General features: G+C 37.6%; 1 protein-coding gene across 7 annotated transcripts in view; it reads left to right on the top strand.

The window, feature by feature from the left end:
- Nucleotides 1-7,102: 7,102 nt before the first annotated feature.
- Nucleotides 7,103-19,563, top strand: part of LOC103035935 (NLR family CARD domain-containing protein 3) — a 48,466-nt gene continuing 36,005 nt past the window's right edge. Inside the window, exons 1-5 of one of the 7 annotated variants that reach the window (XM_049466413.1) lie at nt 7,103-7,352; nt 10,008-10,151; nt 11,869-12,016; nt 13,885-14,001; nt 15,660-15,767. In XM_049466413.1, the coding sequence (XP_049322370.1) occupies nt 11,913-12,016; nt 13,885-14,001; nt 15,660-15,767 (329 nt within the window). In that variant the 5' untranslated portion in view covers nt 7,103-7,352; nt 10,008-10,151; nt 11,869-11,912. Of the gene's footprint in view, nt 7,353-9,198; nt 9,450-10,007; nt 10,152-11,868; nt 12,017-13,884; nt 14,002-15,659; nt 15,768-19,563 lie in introns of those variants that run through there. The other 6 variants (XM_049466417.1, XM_049466412.1, XM_049466418.1 and 3 more) reach the window with 6 other exon arrangements.

Below are 19,563 nucleotides of genomic sequence, written 5' to 3'. Positions count from 1 at the left end.
CATATTTCAGAGTCCTATAAAACCAGCAAATCAAATTGTTATCTAATGACACCGAGACAGCCTTAAAGAACACATTCCATACTCTTAATTACATGAGTAACAAAGAATATTACTGTATCATTTTGGAGTAATTGGATACCAAACTTAGGAAAAATGTCTATTCGCTTGTGCATAAACAAGATTTCGGAGTCCTATAAAACCAGCAAATCAAATTGTTATCCAATAAATCCAACACAGTCTTGAAGAATGAGTTGGATTAATGTATTAATGACGTGAGTAACAAGTGATATTACTGTATCATTTTGGATTAATTGGATACCAAACGTAGAAAAAATGTCTATTCAGTTGTGCATAAACCACATTTTGGAGTCCTATAAAACCAGCAAATCAAACTGTTATCCAATAACACCGAGACAGTCTTGAAGAACACATTCCATACTATTAATTACATGAGTAACAAGTGATATTACTGTATCATTATGGAGTAATTGGATACCAAACTTAGAAGAAATGTTGGTTTGGTTGTGCATAAAACACATTTTGGAGTTCTTCTAGGTTTTCTTTGAGTCATTGGATAATAATTTAATATGCTAGTTTTATAGGACCCCGAAATCTGGTTTATGCACAACCGAATAGACACCAAACGTAGGAAAAATGTCTATGCGGTTGTGCATAAAGCAAATTTCAGAGTCCTTTAAAACCAGCAAATCAAATTGTAATCCAATAAAACCAAAACAAGTCTTGAAGAAAATATTCCACACTACCAAGAACATTAGTAACAAGTGATATTACTGTGTCATTTTGGAGTAATTTTAGAAAAAAATGCCTGTTCAGTGCATAAACTAGATTTTGGAGTCCTATAAAACCAAATCAAATTGTTATCCAATGGAACCAAGTCCTTCTTGATAAACACATTCCATACTAGTTTTATAGGACCCCGAAATCTGGTTTATGCACAACCGAATAGACATTTTTCCTACGTTTGGTATTTAATTACTTCAAAATGATACAGTAATATCACTTGTTACTCATGTCATTAACAATAAGGAATGGGTTCTTCAAGACTGTCTTGGCTTAATTTGATAACAATTTGATTTGCTGGTTTTATGGGACCTTAAAATCTGGTTTATGCACAATCGAATAGACATTTTTTTTAGACAGTTTGGTATCCAATTAATCCAAAATGATACAGTAATATCATTTGTTACTCATGTCATTAACAATAAGGAATGGGTTCTTTAAGGCTGTCTTGGTGGCATTGGATAACAATTTGATTTGCTGGTTTTATAGGACTCCAAAATCTGGTTTATGCACAACTGATTAGACATTTTTTCTAAGTTTGGTATCCAATTAATCCAAAATGATAAAGTAATATCACTTGTTACTCATGTCATTAATAGTAAGGAATGTGTTATTTAAGGCTGTCTTGGTGGCATTGGAAAACAATTTGATTTGCTGGTTTTTATAGGACTCTGAAATCTGGTTTATGCAAAAGCAAATAGACATTTTTCCTAAGTTTAGTATCCAATTACTTCAAAATGATACAGTAATATCATCATCACTGCAATAATAAATAATTCACTGCAAACTGGCCAAGTCCCCTCAGTCCTAAAAACTGCTCTCATTCGTCCACACCTGAAAAAACCCTCACTAGATCCTGAAGACCTGAGAAACTACAGACCCATCTCCAACCTGCCATTTCTCTCCAAGGTTCTGGAAAAAGTTGTTGCAGCCCAGCTTCATCATCACTTTTATACACACAACCTGTATGAGACTGTTCAATCTGGTTTCCGCTCTGCACACAGCACAGAGACAGCACTGGTCAGAGTTACCAATGACCTGCTGATGGCCGCTGACCAGGGCTCCCCGTCACTCCTCATACTCCTGGATCTCTCTGCTGCTTTTGATACTGTGGACCACAACATCTTGCTGCATCGACTCCACACTATAGTTGGTCTCTCTGGGACCATCCTCCAATGGTTCCAGTCATACCTCACAGACAGAGCTGAGTATGTGGCCCTGGGGGAAGCAAGGTCAACTGCCCACACTGTCACCTATGGGGTCCCTCAAGGGTCAATGCTTGGACCAGCACTGTTTACAGTCTACATGCTCCCTTTGGGCCACATTATCAGGAAACATGGACTATCATTTCACTCCTATGCGGACGACAACCAGTTGTATCTCAAAACAGATCCCGTCGCCACCCCAGCCACACCACCAGCTCTCACTGCATGCCTGGAGGAGATTAAGGCATGGATGTCAAAGAACCTCCTTCAGTTAAACAGTGGCAAAACAGAAGCCATCCTCATAGGTACCCCACATCAGACCCAGGCAGCTCTCATCAGTAATATCTCTGTCTCTGGCCACAGCATTCCCCTCTCTTCGTCTGTCACAAATCTAGGTGTCAAATTTGACCCACATTTATCATTTAACGATCACGTCACCTCTCCAAAATCTCCTTCCTCCATCTCAAAAACATAGCAAAACTCCGTCCCTCCCTCTCCCAACTGGACGCTGAAAAACTGGTCCATTCCTTTGTCTCCTCCAGGCTGGACTATTGCAATGCCCTCCTTGCTGGGATCTCTGACAGGAGCCTGCAGAAGCTTCAGCAGATCCAGAACTGTGCTGCCAGGATCCTGATGAGGAGACGCAAATATGACCACATTACACCCGTTTTACAAACTCTACACTGGCTACCTATCCACTACCGAATTCACCCTACCTCAAAGAGCTCCTTATCCCGCACAATACTGCAAGACATCTCCGTTCAACAAACACCCACTGCCTTCAACAGCCCCGGACCAATCTCCGCACTATGGGAGACCGGTGGAATGCTCTCCCAGACTCCCTGAGGGCGCCACAGAGCGTGGAGTGTTTTAAAATAAAACTAAAAACTTTCTTATTCAAAAAGGCCTACTAGGACATTTTTATTTATATCTCTGATGTGTGTAATTTTTGTTGTTTCTTTCCACTTGTTTCTAAATGTTTGTTTTGAATTTACTTACGCTGTAGTACTTTGAGAGTTCATTGAAATGTAAAGTGCATTACAAATAAAATGTATTATTATTATTATTATTATTATTATTATTATTATTATTAGTAGTAGTAGTAGTAATATCACTTGATACTTGTGTCAATAATAGTATATCATGTATTTTTCAAGACCTTATTAGTGGCATTGGATAACAATTTGACTTGCTGGTTTTATAGGACTCTGAAATCTGGTTTATGCGCAACCGAATAGACATTTTTTCTAAGTTTGGTATACAATTAATCCAAAATGATACAGTAATATCACTTGTTACTCATGTCATTAATAGTAAGGAATGTGTTATTTAAGGCTGTCTGGGTGGCATTGGTTAACAATTTGATTTGCTGGTTTTTATAGGACTCCAAAATCTTGTTTATGCACAACCGAATAGACATTTTTTCTACGTTTGGTATCCAATTAATCCAAAATGATACAGTAATATAATTTGTTACTCATGTGATTAATAGTATGGAATGTGTTCTTCAAGACTGTCTAGGTAGCATTTGATAACAATTTAATTTGCTGGTTTTACAGGACTCCGAAATCAGGTTTTTGCACAGTCGAATAGACATTTTTCCTAAGCTTGGTATCCAATTAATTCAAACTGATACAGTAACATCACTTGTTACTCATGTCATTGATAGTATGGAATGTGTTCTTCAAGACTGTGTTGGATTTATTGGATAACAATTTGATTTGCTGGTTTCATAGAACCCTGAAATCTGGTTTATGCACAACCGAATATACATTTTTCCTATATCCAATTACTCCAAAATGATACAGTCATACCAGTAGACATGCATGACATTAATAGTAACACGTTACACTGTTCTACAGATAAGAAGTGGTCTTTCTGATGTATATGTGTGGATTAGACCTCGTTAAATCATGTTTATTTAGGTGTAAAACTAGTTTCTGTTCCATTTTTAGTCTCTGCAGGAGAAGCGCGAGTCTCTGCTCCTCCGGGTGCGCTGGGCACGCTGCTACCGTAAAACACGGATTAGACGCGCACTGCAGTTTTCGGTGTAGATAGCGCGACCGAGCGTTTTCTAAGTGCAGATGTCCTTCAAGTGTGTCCTTCAAGAGTGCACAGTCAATGGGAGAACCTCACAACTTTAAAAATGGATCAGTTCCTGAAGACAGGTAATCTTTTTTCCTGCTCATCCTGAACTCCTCCTCAGATGTATATTTACAGCAATCTTCCCCATGAGGATTTGTTAGATCTCAACTTTGTTTCCAGTGAGATATTTACAGTATGGTCTGTACGTGGAAGTAAACAGTAAGTAGTAGTAATATTATGGTATGTATTAAGACTGTCGCAATAATTATCAACTCATATGATAAACAGACTTTTAATCAGGTGCACTGTTCTGTTCTCCTGTCTGCTCTGACATTATATGTTTATGTAAGTAGTTAGTTTATATCCCTAAAGACAGGTGATCTTTCTTCTTGTTCATCCCCAACTCCTCAACTGATACATATTTACAGTCAGAATTTGTTAGAGTGCAGGTGATCTGGGTTACTATGCGAAGAGACATTTCTGTGACACGAACAACTAATTTAAATGTACTTGTAGTAGGAATACCTGCACTTTATGAGAATTTTTACAAACCTTTGTTTCTAATTTGAGTGGGAATGCAGAAAGACCAATCTCACCTGGATCCAGCTGTGTGTCCTTCAAGAGTGCACAGTCAATAGGAGACAACTTCAAAAATGGATCAATTCCTCAAGACAGGTCATTTTTTTTCCTCCTCATTTGCATATTTACAGCAATCTTCCCCGTGTTCGATCTCAAGTGAGACATTGGTACGTTTCCAGTGGGGTGCCCAAATTTATGCACCTGCCTTGTGTTTAAAGAATTATTGCACACTTTCTGCAAATTCTATAAATTCTTAATTTCACTTCTCAAATATCACTGTGTTCATCTGCTATATGATATACACTGCTCAAAAAATATAGGGAACACTAAAATAACACATCCTTGATCTCAATGAAATATTCCAGTTGAAAATCTTTTTTATTACATAGTGGAATGCGTTGAGAACAAACCATAAAAATGATCATTGTAAATCAAAATTATCATCCCATGGAGGTCTGGATTTGAAATCATACTCAAAATCAAATGACAGGCTCAAAATCCATGCGCCTGTATGATCTCTCAACAACACCTGGACATGCTCCTGAAGAGGCGGTGGATGTTCTCCTAAAGAAACTGCTGAGCTGGATTAAAGCATCAATCAACTCCTGGACAGTCTGTAGTGCAGCGTGGTGTTGATGGATGATGATCCAGATGTGCTGAATTGGATTCAGGTCTGGGGAACAGGCAGGTCAGTCCATAGCATCAACGTCTTCATCATGCAGCAACTGCTGATACACTTCAGCTACATGAGGCCTAGCATTGTCCTGCATCAGAAGAACTCAGGGCCCACTGCACCTGCATATAGTCTCACAGTGGGTCTGAGGATCTCATCTCGGTACCTAATGGCAGTCAGCGTTCCTCTGGCGAGCACATAGAGGTCTGTGCGGTCCTCCAAAGAAATGCCTCCCCACAGCATTACTGACCCACTGCCAAACCGGTCATGCTGGAGGATGTTGCAGCAGCAGAACGTTCTCCACTGCGTCTCCAGACTCTGTCATGTCTGTCACATGTGCTCAAAGTGAACCTGCTCTCAACCATAAAGAGCACAGGGCAACAGTGGTGAATCTGCCAATCTTGGTGTTCTCTGGCAAATGCCAATCGCCCTGCATGGTGTTGGGCTGTAAGCACAAGCCACACTTTAGGATGTCGGGCCTTCATACCACCCTCATGGAGTCTGCTGCTTCTGACATTTTGAGCAGAAACATGGATAATAGTGGCCTGCTGGGGGTCATTTTGCAGGGCTCTTGCACTGCCCCTCCTGTTTCTCCTTGCACAAAAGAGGTAGCAGTCCTGCTGCTGAGTTGTTGCCCTCCTATGGCCCCCTCCATGTCTCTGGTGTACTGGCCTGTCTCCTGGAATCTGCTCCAAAAGTGACCAAACCATCATCCAGAAAGAATAAGAACAGAGAATAGGTCTGTGGTCCCAACCTGCAGAACCACTCCTTTATAGGGGTTGTCTTGCTAATTGCCTCTCATTTTTACTTGAAATGTATTATTTTTTATATCAGTGCTGCTTCCTTACTGGACAGGTTGATTTCTCAGAAGTGTGGTTGACTTGGAGTGTAGAAAGGGTTAAGCAGTGTAGTGTTCAAAGTATTTTAGCTTTAAAATGTGCTTTGACAAATGCATTTTTGATGTATTACCCTGCAAAAAAATACCAGCTGGTTATCTACAAAAAACATACCCTGTACTGATAGTCTAGCTCTGGACCACTATAGGGTAAGTTTTTTTTCTGGATGATCAGCTAGTCTTGAGCAGGATTTTTTAGGCAGGGTAAAACATCAATAACTTATTTCTCAAAGCAAGTTTTAAAAAAGCTTCTTGCTTCTTTTTTCAAATAATTGGTCATTGGGTGAAACAGTCATGATTTAAAAATTATTTTGTTTGATGATTCAGTGATATGAAAAAATATATATAATTCCAAACATCAAACAAATGTTTTCTGCATAATTATGTTTTTATATATATTTTTTTTCAGATTAGAAACCACAGTGTCTACTCATCACCCACAGAGAGCATGTGAGAGTAGTGGAAGTTCACTTTTATACAGTGAGTCAGAGTTTTATTCAGAGTGAATAATGACCTGTAAAATATATTTTTATTATCACATTGTATGTTATCCAAAAGCAGTGTGCAAGACTGCTGGAGGAGGAGAACATGCCAAGATGCATGAAAACCAGGGTTACTCCACCAAATATTGATTTCTGAACTATTTATAAATGTCTAAAGTTATTGTTAATATGAATTTGTTTTCTTTGCATTATTTGAGGTCTGAAAGCTCTGCATCTTTTTTGTTATTTCAGCCATTTCTCATTTTCTCCTAAAAAAAATGCTCTAAATGACAATATTTGGAATTTGGAAGGAATGTTGTCTGTAGTTTATCAGCAAAACTGATGAAGAAACTGATTTGGTCTCTTATTTTTTTTCCAGAGCTGTATTTGCTGACTTTTTTGCCGCAGCTGTGATTGGCTGGGCAGTGTTAAGGGAGCTGAAAACGAGCATTGTGATTGGCTCAGTTTATCAGTAGTCAACATCATATCTAAAAGGGATCAGCAGTCCCATTTCCCCCATTACTCCTCCTACTACTCCCCTCGATTCCTCCTCTATCTTCTAACGGCACAGGAGAAGAGGAGTAGCAGAAGTTTCTGGACGCACCCAAACTTGGAATTTTTCAAAGGACACGGTGAGATTCAGCACAAATAGCGCGGGGACTAGTTTAACCAAGCGTTAACTTACTGTTTTTGTTGTTGATATCATGTTCGTGAATGTCCGTTAGACTATAATTTATTATAAGGTAATAAAATGAGCTTTTTATGCTCTGTGGCTAATTATTAACACACGGACGCGCACACACACTGCCTGTACAGCACAGGACAGTGTTTATTCGGGTACCTAGAGGTTCTGGTTTAGATGTTAACTTACTTGTGACTTCTTGTGACTTTTAATTAACAAAGCTCGCGTCTGCTAAGAGAAAGTTCGTAGGCATACACTAGCTACCTCGAAAACTGGGGTGTGCGTCTAAACCGTGTTTTACGGTAGCCGCGTTCACAGCGCAACCGGAGAAGCAGAGGCTCGCGTTTTTTGTGCAGAAGAAAAAATGCAACTGAAACAGGTTTTACAGCTAAATAAACAAAATTTTACCAGGTCTTACTCATATACATCTGTAGAACAGTGTAACATTTTGGAAATGTTTGGAGTGCTATTAAATAAGTAAATGAAATGGTTATCATGTCACAATATTTTTAAAGATCTCATTTTCAGGCATCACAATTCAAGTGATAGTACTCTTATTATTTTGAAGTAATTAGATACCAAAAATGTCCACTCGATTTTGTATAAAATATATTTTGGAGGGCTAACTTGGATACCACACTGTCTATTCGGTTGTGCATAAACCAAGATTGGGAGTCCTATAAAACCAAAAAAATCTAACTGTTATCCAATGTCACCAAGAAAACTTTAAAGGCCACATTCCATACTATGAATGGCTTGAGTAACAAGTGATATCACTGTATCATTTTGGAGTAATTGGATGCCAAACTTAGAAAAAAATGTCTATTCGTTTGTGCACAAACCAGATACTGAAGTGCTATAAAACCAGTAAATCAAATTGTTATCCAGTGACACCAAGAAAACCTTAAACAACATTGTCCATCCTATTAATTACATACATATCAAGTGATGCTACTATATCATTTTGGAGTTATTGGATACCAAGCGTAGAAAAAATGTCTATATTTTGGTTGTGCATAAACCAAATTTTGGAGTCCTAAACAAAACAGTGAACCAAATTGTTATCCAATGACTCCAAGAAAACCTTGAAGAACTCCTTATTACTTTATCATTTTAGAGTAATACCAAACGTAAGAAAAATGTCTCTGGTTTTGCATGAACCCGTTTTTGGAACCCAATTTTTGGAACCAAAAAATCAAAGAGTTATCAAATGCCACCATAAAATCTTTGAAGTGCACGTTCTATACTATTAATGATAAGTATCAAGTGATAGTACTGTATTATTAAGGAAAAGTGTTGGCTGCAGATGCTGGCTCCTGGGATGTGGAATGTCACATCTCTAGAGGGGAAGGACCCTGAATTGGTGTGCGAGGTAGAGAGGTTCCAGCTAGAAATAGTCGGGCTCACCTTGACGCACGGCTCTGGCTCTGGAACCAGTCTCCTTGAGAGGGGTTGGACAGTCTTCCACTCTGGAGTTGCCCCTGGTAAGAGGCGCAGACTAGATGGGGTTGGCATACTTGTTGCCCCCCATCTCGGGGCCTGTACGTTGGGGTTTTCCCCTGTGAAAGAGAGGGTATCCTCCCTCCGCCTATGGGTGGGAGGACGGGTCTTTACTGTTGTTTGTGCTTATGCACTGAACAGCAGTTCAAGCTACCCACCCTTTTTGGAGTACTTGGAGGGGGTGTTGGAGACTTCAATGCTCACGTGGGCAATAACAGTGAGACTGGAGGGATGTGGTTGGGAGAAATGGCCCTTCCGATCAGAACCCGAGTGGTGTTTTGTTACTGGACTCATTTTTTCCAGAGCTGTATTAGCTGAATGTTTCCAGCAGTTGTGATTGGCTGGGCAGTGTTAGGGAAGCTGAAAGTGAGCGTTGTGATTGGCTCAGTTCATTAGTAGTCAACATATTTCCCCATTACTCCACCTCCTCTCCATTCCTCACCCTCCTACTCCTCTCCTCGATTCCTCCATCTTCTAACGGGATAGAAGAGGAGGAGTAGCAGAAGTTTCTGGACACAGCCAAACTTGGATTTTTTCGAAGGACACGGTGAGATACAGCACAAATAGCGCAGGGACTAGTTTAACCAAGCGTTACTGTTTTTTTTATTGACATAATACTCGAACATGCTGGTGGACACCGGTGGGAGGACCAGGGGAAGACTCAGGACACGCTGGAGGTACTATGTTTCTAGGCTGGCCTGGGAACGCCTCAGGAGTCTCCTAAATAATACACTAATATTTCTTGATATTTACAACAATAATTTCATTTGTGATAGTGATGGAAAATGTAATGGTCCTATTTGATAACTCTTTGATATCTTGGGTTTATAGGACTCCAAATATGATTTATGCAAAAACGAATAGACAATTATCCCAAGTTTGGTCTCCCATTATTTCCAAATGACACAGTAATATGTCTTCATCCTTATATTAATAATATCATGGAATGGATGTTATGGTGTGATTTGATAACTCTTTGGTATGCTGTTTTTTTAGGATTCCAAAATTTGTTTTTTATGCAGGAATGCATAATAGTATGGAATGTCTTCTTCAAGGATTTCATGGTGTGATTTGGTAACAATTATATATTTTTTATATTTTATAGCACTCCAAAATACTACAGTCAGGACATGCTCAGGACATGCCTAGGACAGTCACACTGACAATCTGCAGACCAGCAAGTAAATAGACTGAAGCTGCTGGGACTCTTTCTGTGTGTTTCTCATATCGTGTGCGTTCTTGAGGAAATGTAAGTGATTTCTACCTTCTTAGTGATGGATAGCTTGATTATTATTGCAGTTTGTGTTAAATGGAAATATATTCTTATTATTATATTACGCACACACACATACACACACATACATACGTTGTAAAATGACCACCAACCTTTATTAAAGAAGATTAAAGGGATCTCTCTGTCCAAGTGCCTTGATTCTTTAACGGGGATCATAGTCCATGATCTACCGCTTTAAATCTACCACCTCAAATCTGTTTGAATCTCGCTCCTCAAACAGATACAGTAATATCACTTGTTACTCATGCCATTAATAGTATGGAAGGTGCTCTTCAATGTTTTCTTGAAGTTGGATAACAATTTAATTTGCTGGTTTTATAGGACACCGAAATCTGTTTTTCCCAAGTTTGGTATCCAATTACTCCAAAATGATACAGTAATATCATTTGTTACTTATGCCATTGCTAATATGGAATGTATATTTCAAAACTGTCCTGGTGGCATTGGATAACAATTTGATTGGCTGATTTTATAGAACTCCGCAATTTGTTTGTGGACAACCGAATAGACATTTTTTGGTATCCAATTACACCAAAATGATACAGTAATATCACTTGATATGCATGATATTAATAGTATGGAATGTCTTCTTTAAGGATTTCATGGTCTGATTTGATAACAATTATATTTTTTGGTTTTGTAGCACTCCAAAATATCTTTTATACAAACTGAATGAACATTTTTGGTATCCAGTTACTCCAAAATTAAACACGGTTAAGATGCACACACCTGTTTTCGGTTAATAAGCACAATCGAGCATTCTCTTAAGTGCAGGTGGCGCGGTCTAGTCTACTGCTGTTGTTTAATCTGTTGATTATTTATGCACAGACCAAACTTTTCCCTCCTACTTCTTTTCTGCTCTATATGGCCCCAATATGGACTCACTGAAGAAATATTAATATTACCAATGCAATACCAATTATTGTATATTATCGATGTGTAGTTTGCAGTGGTCATGAGCCCAAATAAATAAATAATATATATAAAAAAAAGAAACAGCCCTGCATACTAATCATTGCTTGCAAAGAATGAGTGTGCAACATGTGACCAATCTGTGAAAGCCAAGTTCAGTACAAACCCAATACTGGATATGGGATTATGCTACCGTATGATCGCCCAAGGTGTGGGGCTCTTATGAGGTCCAACAAATGAACCAACAAATAATCAACAAGGCCACAGCTTACATTTTACTTTTACTTTAGTTTACCCTCATTTGATGTATTGTGGAGTAGGACTGCACCGAAAACTAGATTGCAGTGCTGATTCGTGGCTGGTTGTTATGGTGTTGCTAAGAGGTTGCTAAGTGTTTGTTAAGGTTTTGCTAAGCAGTTGCTAGGTGGTTACTAAGGTGTTGCTATGGTATCTATGGTGGTTGCTATGGTATTGCTAAGTAGTTGCTAAGGTGTTCCAGACTTCAGGCAGTTATCGCCTGCAAAGGATTGTCAACAAAGTATTAAAATGATCTCTGGTTAAGTTCATTTATCCATTTATTTATGCTACTGGTTTAGTGTGTAGTTGTTCCAGTAACGTTTTAATTAATATTAAAGTTGTATTTGGTGAATTGCATTCTGTGTCTATAACCAGTAGCACATGCACCTGCTTAAGTAGTTTACAGTGGGAAATTAACAATAATATTGAATAAACAGATTTTTTCCTGTGATTGTTTCTCTAGATGTGACTGAATAGTGTCACCAGTCCTGATAGTTCTGATGTTTGATGTCACTGAAAATTATGTACCTTCCTGAAATAATGGAAGAGAAGAGTGAGAAAATAAAGACCTGTGAAGTAAATCTTCAAGGAGAACAAAATGAGATTCAAAGGTAAGCATTATGGGTGCCCCTAAAAGTCAGTGAGTGTCATCCACAGAAGGAGCTACTCTAGCACTAACATCCAGAGTCCATGTCACTGACAGCACCTGATTATGTCTCATGCTAAGACCAGATCAAGTTGTGGTTTATAGCCTTTTATTTAATATAGTTAATCTGTACATTCTAAATTGCATTGCAATAATTTCACACCTGCTATTGTTACAGAAGTAGTTGTTTTAAACTGCATTTAAGGTTTGGAACATTAGGTATTTAATTTTGCTATGCTTTAGGCAAGCATTTGTAAATAAAATAAGAAAGATCCAGAATTGTTTTAGCGAGCAATATTCTTGTCAAAAACATGCTAATTGAATGCATATTGTGTGATAGTAACATGATTTGCGTCAATAGTATGGTCCGTAACAGACAGTTTCTGTGTTAAGTCTATTTGGAGTTTTGAAAATGTGAATACAGATCGGACGAAAGGTACTGTAATATACTGTTAAAACATTTCAAGTGGTTAATAAATATTATAAGTTAATTGTGTAACATTTACGCAAAAAAAATGAGTTGGCAACTGAATGCAGAATTTTGAGTAAAATCCACACACGCACCGAACTGTCAGCAGTAAAAAATACTTCAGGAAAGACATTAAATATTACTAAACTATAATATTAATTAATATTAGATTAATATTAATCTAAACTTGGTCGACAAGACTGCACACTGATGGTAAGTTAGGGGTGGGGAAATAGTGAAATATTGTTACGTCTACATTGGTCTAAATCAGTGTCTGTGAAACAAGACACTGCTGAATGTTTAGTATTAAAAATAAGTTGAACACCAAAAAATAAAACTAATATTTTGTAATAACTTTGTAGTAAGTAGTAAGTATTGTAGTAAGATCTTGTAGTGTCAGTCTTGACCTCTAGAATTATTGGTAGTCAAACACATATATGCCATATGAATAAGGATTTTTCAGATAAAGTTTTTGGTCCTGCTGTAGATCATAGATCATTGCTACCAGCAACCTCTGGTTCGATACCCTGCACATGAGCACTATGATAGCTGTAGTTTTGGAGACTTAAAGATCTCAGGTTCCCAGGCATTTTTGGGGGGTTTCTGCCCTAATAATAAATATATTCGGACATGTGCATTGTGTTACACAATATTTCCACCCTAATCAGTCAGCATTTTACATGTGAAAAGATTTTAGTAACACACTATTGTCTTTATTTCCTTTTTTAATATTCTTTATTGTAAGTAATTTCACCACTGCAGTGACAGTAGTTTATGTTTTCAGTGCTAGATATGATTGATTTTCCTCTTGTAAATGCTGAATTCCTTCTCAAATGTATGTATACTGTCTGGGTTTACAAGTTTACAAGTGTTCTGGGTTACTACAGGTAGATATTTTTGTAATGCATACAACAAATCTAAATAAGATAAGTTAAGATAAGATAATCCTTTATTAATTCCACAAGGAGGAAATTTACAATGATACAGCAGTACAGAGGAAAGGACAGAGAAACAGGCCAGGGGAAAAAATATAAAAAAATAAACTGTGTATACAAAAACAATTACAGGGAATTTATAAAGATACTTAAAACATATATATAGTAAAGGAAAAATATATATACATATAGTGCATAGAGATATGATTATGGTAGGGTGTGGCCTGTATTATGCACAAAGAGTAACAGTGAATAAATATCAAATAAACAGTAGATAAAAAGGTGAGAAAATATTGCACGTTAAACATATTGCACAAATGGTGATAAGGGGATCACAGTACATGTAGTGAGATGAATATTGCATGTTAAATGTACTTGTTAAAGGAATTTCTGCGCTCTATGAGCATTTTTGCACACCTTTCTATCTAGTTTTAGTGGAACTGCAGGAAGACCAATCTCACCTGGATTCAGCTGTGTGTCCTTCAGGAGTGCACAGTCAATGGATGACCCTATAAATTTCATGGATGGATCAGTCTATCAAGACAGGTAATCTTTTTTATTTCATTTTTCTCTTCCTGAACTTCTCAACTGATAACATGTTTACAATCAGGGTTTGTTTTATTACAGGAAAAGATTACAGTTGTACCAAATTAAAAAGCAAACTCTACCGTGGAAAAATGTAAATGCAATCCACAAGATGCATTGCTTAAACACAATAACATGCAGAATATGTCCCAAAATGAAAGGCAAAACTACTTTAACGTTACATTTAACAGCTCTTGATCTCGTTATTGAAAGGCAATACACAAGAATTTACATTTTCAAAACTAACCACTGTGTCAGAATTGCACAAAAATGTTCAAAAGCTAATCACAATGCACAGGATTCTATTTCGTCTAGGAGAAGCGTGGTGTTCCTGCCAAAATGAAATGTAATCACTCTCCAGTCAGAACCCACTACTGAACTTAGGACGGGGATGAGAAACCAGGCAGAGTAAAACTCAAAAAGCGCAAGTGTCACATTAAAAATGGACCAAACACACCCACACCACTTCATCCCCACGCTGACCCGAGCTCAGATAGCTTCCCCACCAGCACGGTCTGCACCAGTGAACCCCAGACCACCGACCAGAGAAAGGTACTCTGGACTGATCGCTCCTGAGCTCAAAACCAGCGTTCACACTGGACCAAACGTACCAAAGCCCTGAAAAAAGCACACCCAGGTTCGGCAAAATGCCCTGTGTAAAAACACCCCAAGCATGAGAACCACGCCTGTGTTTAATTCTATAAATTATGGTGGGCACAGTTGCAGACGTCTGCTTGCTTTGCAGAGTGAAGTAGGTTTTGAGTATTTCCTCTTATATCCTGTTGCGGAAGATGTTTTCTCTGGTACAGCTATAGGTGCCCAGTTTCAGTAGTGGGTTCTGCTTGGACAGTGAATACGTTTCATTTTGGTGTGAATACCGCAATGCTGCTAGAAGAAATGCAATCCTGTGCATTTTGGTTTGCTTTTGAACATTCGCAACACAGCCACACAGTCGAATGCAGTGCAGTTGAGCTGATTGCATTTTAAGGAGGTTTGTGTGCGATTCTGACACAAATTCAGCGCTTGGTTTTGAAAATGTAACTTTTTGTGTATTGCTTCTCAATAAAGAGACCAATTGCAGTGAAATGTAATGTAATAATGTTTATTTTTTTCATTTACATTTGTCCACTGTAGTGCCTGCTTTTCAATTTGGCACTAGTTCCTCTCCATATACTTTAATTCACTGGTTAAGGGAATACCTGGAAAAGAAATTGGACAGCACCCATATAATATCCACTATATATTTTATATACACACAATGATTGAGTCTTTAAGCTTTCCTCAGTGTGTTAATAGTATGCCAGCCAATACTGCTATACATACCAAGCAAGTGTATTCCACCCCCTCAGAGGTATAATTCTATTTATTATGCTCCAAAGTAACATAATGACAAGTTTCTGGCGAAGCATAATGCAGGGTTTGTATTGTCATGAAAAAAATGGAAAAGTTATGAAACTTAAAAACAGATACATATTTACAGTCAGGATTTGTTAGTGTACAGGTGATCTGATTTACTATAGATCGAAACATTTATGAAACATGTACAACAAACTTAAATGTACTTATAGGAATACCTTCACTTTATGAGAATTCTTACAAACCTTTCTTTCTAATTGTAGTGGAACTGCAGAGAGACCAGTCTCACCTGGATCCAGCTGTGTGTCCTTCAAGAGTATAAATTCAATGGACCAACTGGTACCTATGATGGGATCAGCCCATCAAGACAGGTAATCTATTTATTTCTTCTTGCTCTTTTTGAACTCCTCATCTAATATATGTTTACTGTCAGATTTGTTAGATTGTAGGTGTACAAACACTTTAACTCACTTGTTAAGGGAATACCTCTGATAAAAATTGGACAGCACCAGTATAAAAATACAATGTATATTATCCAAACACAAATGATTCAGTCTTTATTCAGCATTTGGTTTTGAAAATGTAAATTCTTGTGTATTACTTCTCAATAAAGAGATCAGGTGCTGTGAAATGTAATGTAATAGTGGTTTTCATTTAATTTTGACACTTATTCTGCGTGATTGTGTGGAAAAGCAATGCATTTTGAAGACTACATTTACATTTTCCACTTTAGTGTTTGCTTTACAAATTGGCCCTTATTCTTCTCCCTATACAACAAACTTTAAATTCACATTTTCAAGGGAAAATCTGGGATAGAAATTGGACAGCCCCCATATAATATCCACTATATTTATATATCTAAACACAAAGGATACACATTTTAAGCCTTCTTCAATGTTCATAGTATGCCAGCCAATTCTGCTATACATTGCATTACATTACATTTGGCAGATTCTTTTGTCCAAAGCAACTTACAATAGTGAAGTACAAACAGTAATAGTAGTTAAAAGTAAAAAAACATATTTAGACAGGGCCTAAAAGAGGTCAAAGGGAAATAATGGGATAGAGGAGTAGAGAAGGCGAAGAAGGAAATGAGGTTAGAAGTAGTTAGTGTGTTAGAGGTGTTAAGAGAGTAAGTGCTCTTTGAAGAGCTCTCTCTTCAGTAGTTTCATAAAGATAGCGAGGGATGCTCCTGATCTGGTAGTGAAAGAAAGTTTGTTCCACCATTGGGGAACTCTGTATGAGAACACACCAATCAAGTGTATTCCATCCTCTTAGGGACATCATTGATAAATCAGAGGTATAATTCTATTCATCATCTTCCAAAGTAACATAATGACAAATTTTAAAACACTGGCAGGGAATAATGCAGGGCTCATACAGTCCTGAAAAACCTGGAAAAGTCATGGAATTTGAAAATGGAAATTTCCAGACATTTTGCAAGTTTTGGAAAAAATAAAAATACATAAAGTTTTGAAAAATGTATTGTTTTCGTTTATCAACTGCCGGTAAGAATGTTTGGGTAATCCAACCCGTCACTTTGCTTTAGCTAGCTGTCTGTGGGTCCTACTGCAACTGTTGGACTTTCACTGTAAATTCTCACACTGAGAGAAACATGCTGATGTAATGCTGTCTGGCTTCATTCAGACTAATATAATGCAGAGATGTAAGGACCCATGAACTGGAAAATATACAGAAATGTGTGAAATTTCTACACGGAAAAAGCAGCTCGGAGCTTGCTAGCATTAACTATCTAAACACCAGGCTGCTGCAGTGTGAACTCTCCCATAGGAAAGAAAAATTTAAAAAAGAGATTTCCTTAATGTCTCTGTTGTTTCTCCTAGACAGATATGAGATTAGAAGGAAACCCAAAAGAGATTATACTTTAAATCTCCTGCTGCTCAGATGTTTCTCCTGAGACAAAGACTTCCATAATCTCACATGCATCTCCTCCTGAGTTTTACTACAGATCTCAATACAGTCTCACATTGTGCTCAGATTTGAAATAAAAAAAATAATAGTAATAGTTTACTAAATAAAGAAAAGCTTAAATAAAAGCAGACCATGAAAAGAAGAAGCTTCCAAAATAAATAGACTATACCTAAACAACGCAGAACATGAATTACACAATTTAGCACAAAAATCTGATTTCAGAAAATCTCATGTCTCATTTTTGTCTAAATTTATTTCTCCTAGGCAATTTTAGGAGAAACAACAGTGACAAAGTTGATATCTAAATGAGACAAGGGAGAATCACAAATATGTCTCCTGAGACATCATAGAGCAACATTTAAGCAATAAAATTTTCCTCTGGGCTCAGCCCATCTCTGGTATTTGCCCCCAGTGTATATAGCGCTGTGCTGCCCACCATCAGACTAAAGACAATGCAGAGCACTGTGCTTATAAACCAGCGCTAACTGTAGAGGGACAGTGCCAATTGTTAAAATCTCACAATTCCTGTAAGAAATGTAAACATTTGAAGAAAATTTATTTATTTATTTTTTTATTATATTTTATTACAATTTTACAACTTCACATACAACAAACACCCACCCTCCCACCTAGTGACCTAGTCTTAGAGACTCTGTAAAATGCGAAATCCACAGAGGTGGGTAGTCCAGGTCCAGAAAGTAAAAATCCACCCCGGGAACAGTTTCATGTGCAGCATGCATATACAACCCAGAGAGACCTACTGTATTTCACAAACAACAAGAAAAATGGATTTTAGCGGAAGGAGTCCTTTAAGTCTACCAGTCAGAAAGGAGATAGGTCTATACAACGATGGATCCACCTTCTCTTTATCCTTTTTAAAAATTAAAGATATATTTGCCAAATAAAGCGTCTCCGGTAGTTTCTTATTTTTATTGGAGTCCTGAAACATTTTCAGCAGAAGTGGACTTATCTGTTCAGAAATCTTTGTAAACTTTGTAAACAATGCTGAAGCTGTCTGGCCCGGGTGCTTTGCCATTTAAAAACCCATTAATAGCTCTAGACACCTTGTTTATTGTTATCTTAGCATTTAATGAACATTTAATTTCCCTGGCCACGGTGTCAAATTTTGGTAGATAAATAGAAACAGTCTATGATTTTGCGTGTAGGTTAATTTTAACAGTGAGATACAGTATCAAAAACAAAACAAAAATCCAGAAAATCACACTGTGCAAATTATATAAATTTATTTGCATTTTGCAGAGAGAAAAAAGTATTTGATCCTCTACCAACCTTTAAGAGTTCTGGCTCCTACAGACCAGTTAGAGCACCTAATCAACTCGTTAACTGCATTAAAGACAGCTGTCTTAAATTATGACATGTATAAAAGACTCCTGTTTTGGAAAAGTCATGGAAATTTGGTCTACAAATCTTTGTTTCTTTTTATCGATGGAGAAAATCTATTTTAAGCTAACAAAATACGTCAGCTCAGAGTTAATTCAGTAATTTAGCCCTACACTATGGAGCTCTCAGGATCTGACACAAATTTTATTATTAAAGATTGTGTGTCATATTCATTTTATGTCTACTATAATCAATTTTGATTATAGTTTTAGTTTATTTTTGGTTGTATTTTCCATGTTTTACTGATATTTTAAAAATCGTATGGTCATGAAAAATTGGCTTGAAGGCATGAAAAAGTCTTGAAATTTTTTTTTTCTTCAAATTTTCCCCCATTTTCTCCCCCAATTTAGCACAACCAATTACCCAACACACTCTTTAGGACCCCCCCTATCACTAGTAATGCCCCAACACACCAGGAGGGTAAAGACTAACACATGCTTGCTGCGATACATGTGAAGCAAGCCACCGCTTCTTTTAGAACTGCTACTGATGCAGCTTTGATGAGCAGCCAGCGCGCTTGGAGGAAAACGCAGTGACGCCCTGTGCTGTGGACATCACCCGGTAGTGATGTGAGGAGAGAGCGCCATCTACCCACCCGGAGGGAGCAAAGCCAATTTTGTGACTGGCTCAAAAAGAAGCACATTAAGGTCATGGAGTGGCCTAGCCAGTCTCCAGACCTTAATCCCATAGAAAACTTATGGAGGGAGCTGAAGCTTGTATTCTGCATGTTATTGTGGAAAAGCAATGCATCTTGAGGTTTGCTTTTACATTTTTCCACTGTACTGTTAGCTTTACAATTTGGCACTAATTCCTCTCCATACACAACAAACTTAA

Source organism: Astyanax mexicanus, chromosome 17 (assembly GCF_023375975.1).
Source record: "Astyanax mexicanus isolate ESR-SI-001 chromosome 17, AstMex3_surface, whole genome shotgun sequence".
NCBI lineage: Eukaryota > Metazoa > Chordata > Actinopteri > Characiformes > Acestrorhamphidae > Astyanax > Astyanax mexicanus.
Note: the sequence above shows the minus strand (reverse complement) of the source record. Positions and strands in the feature narration are given on the sequence as shown.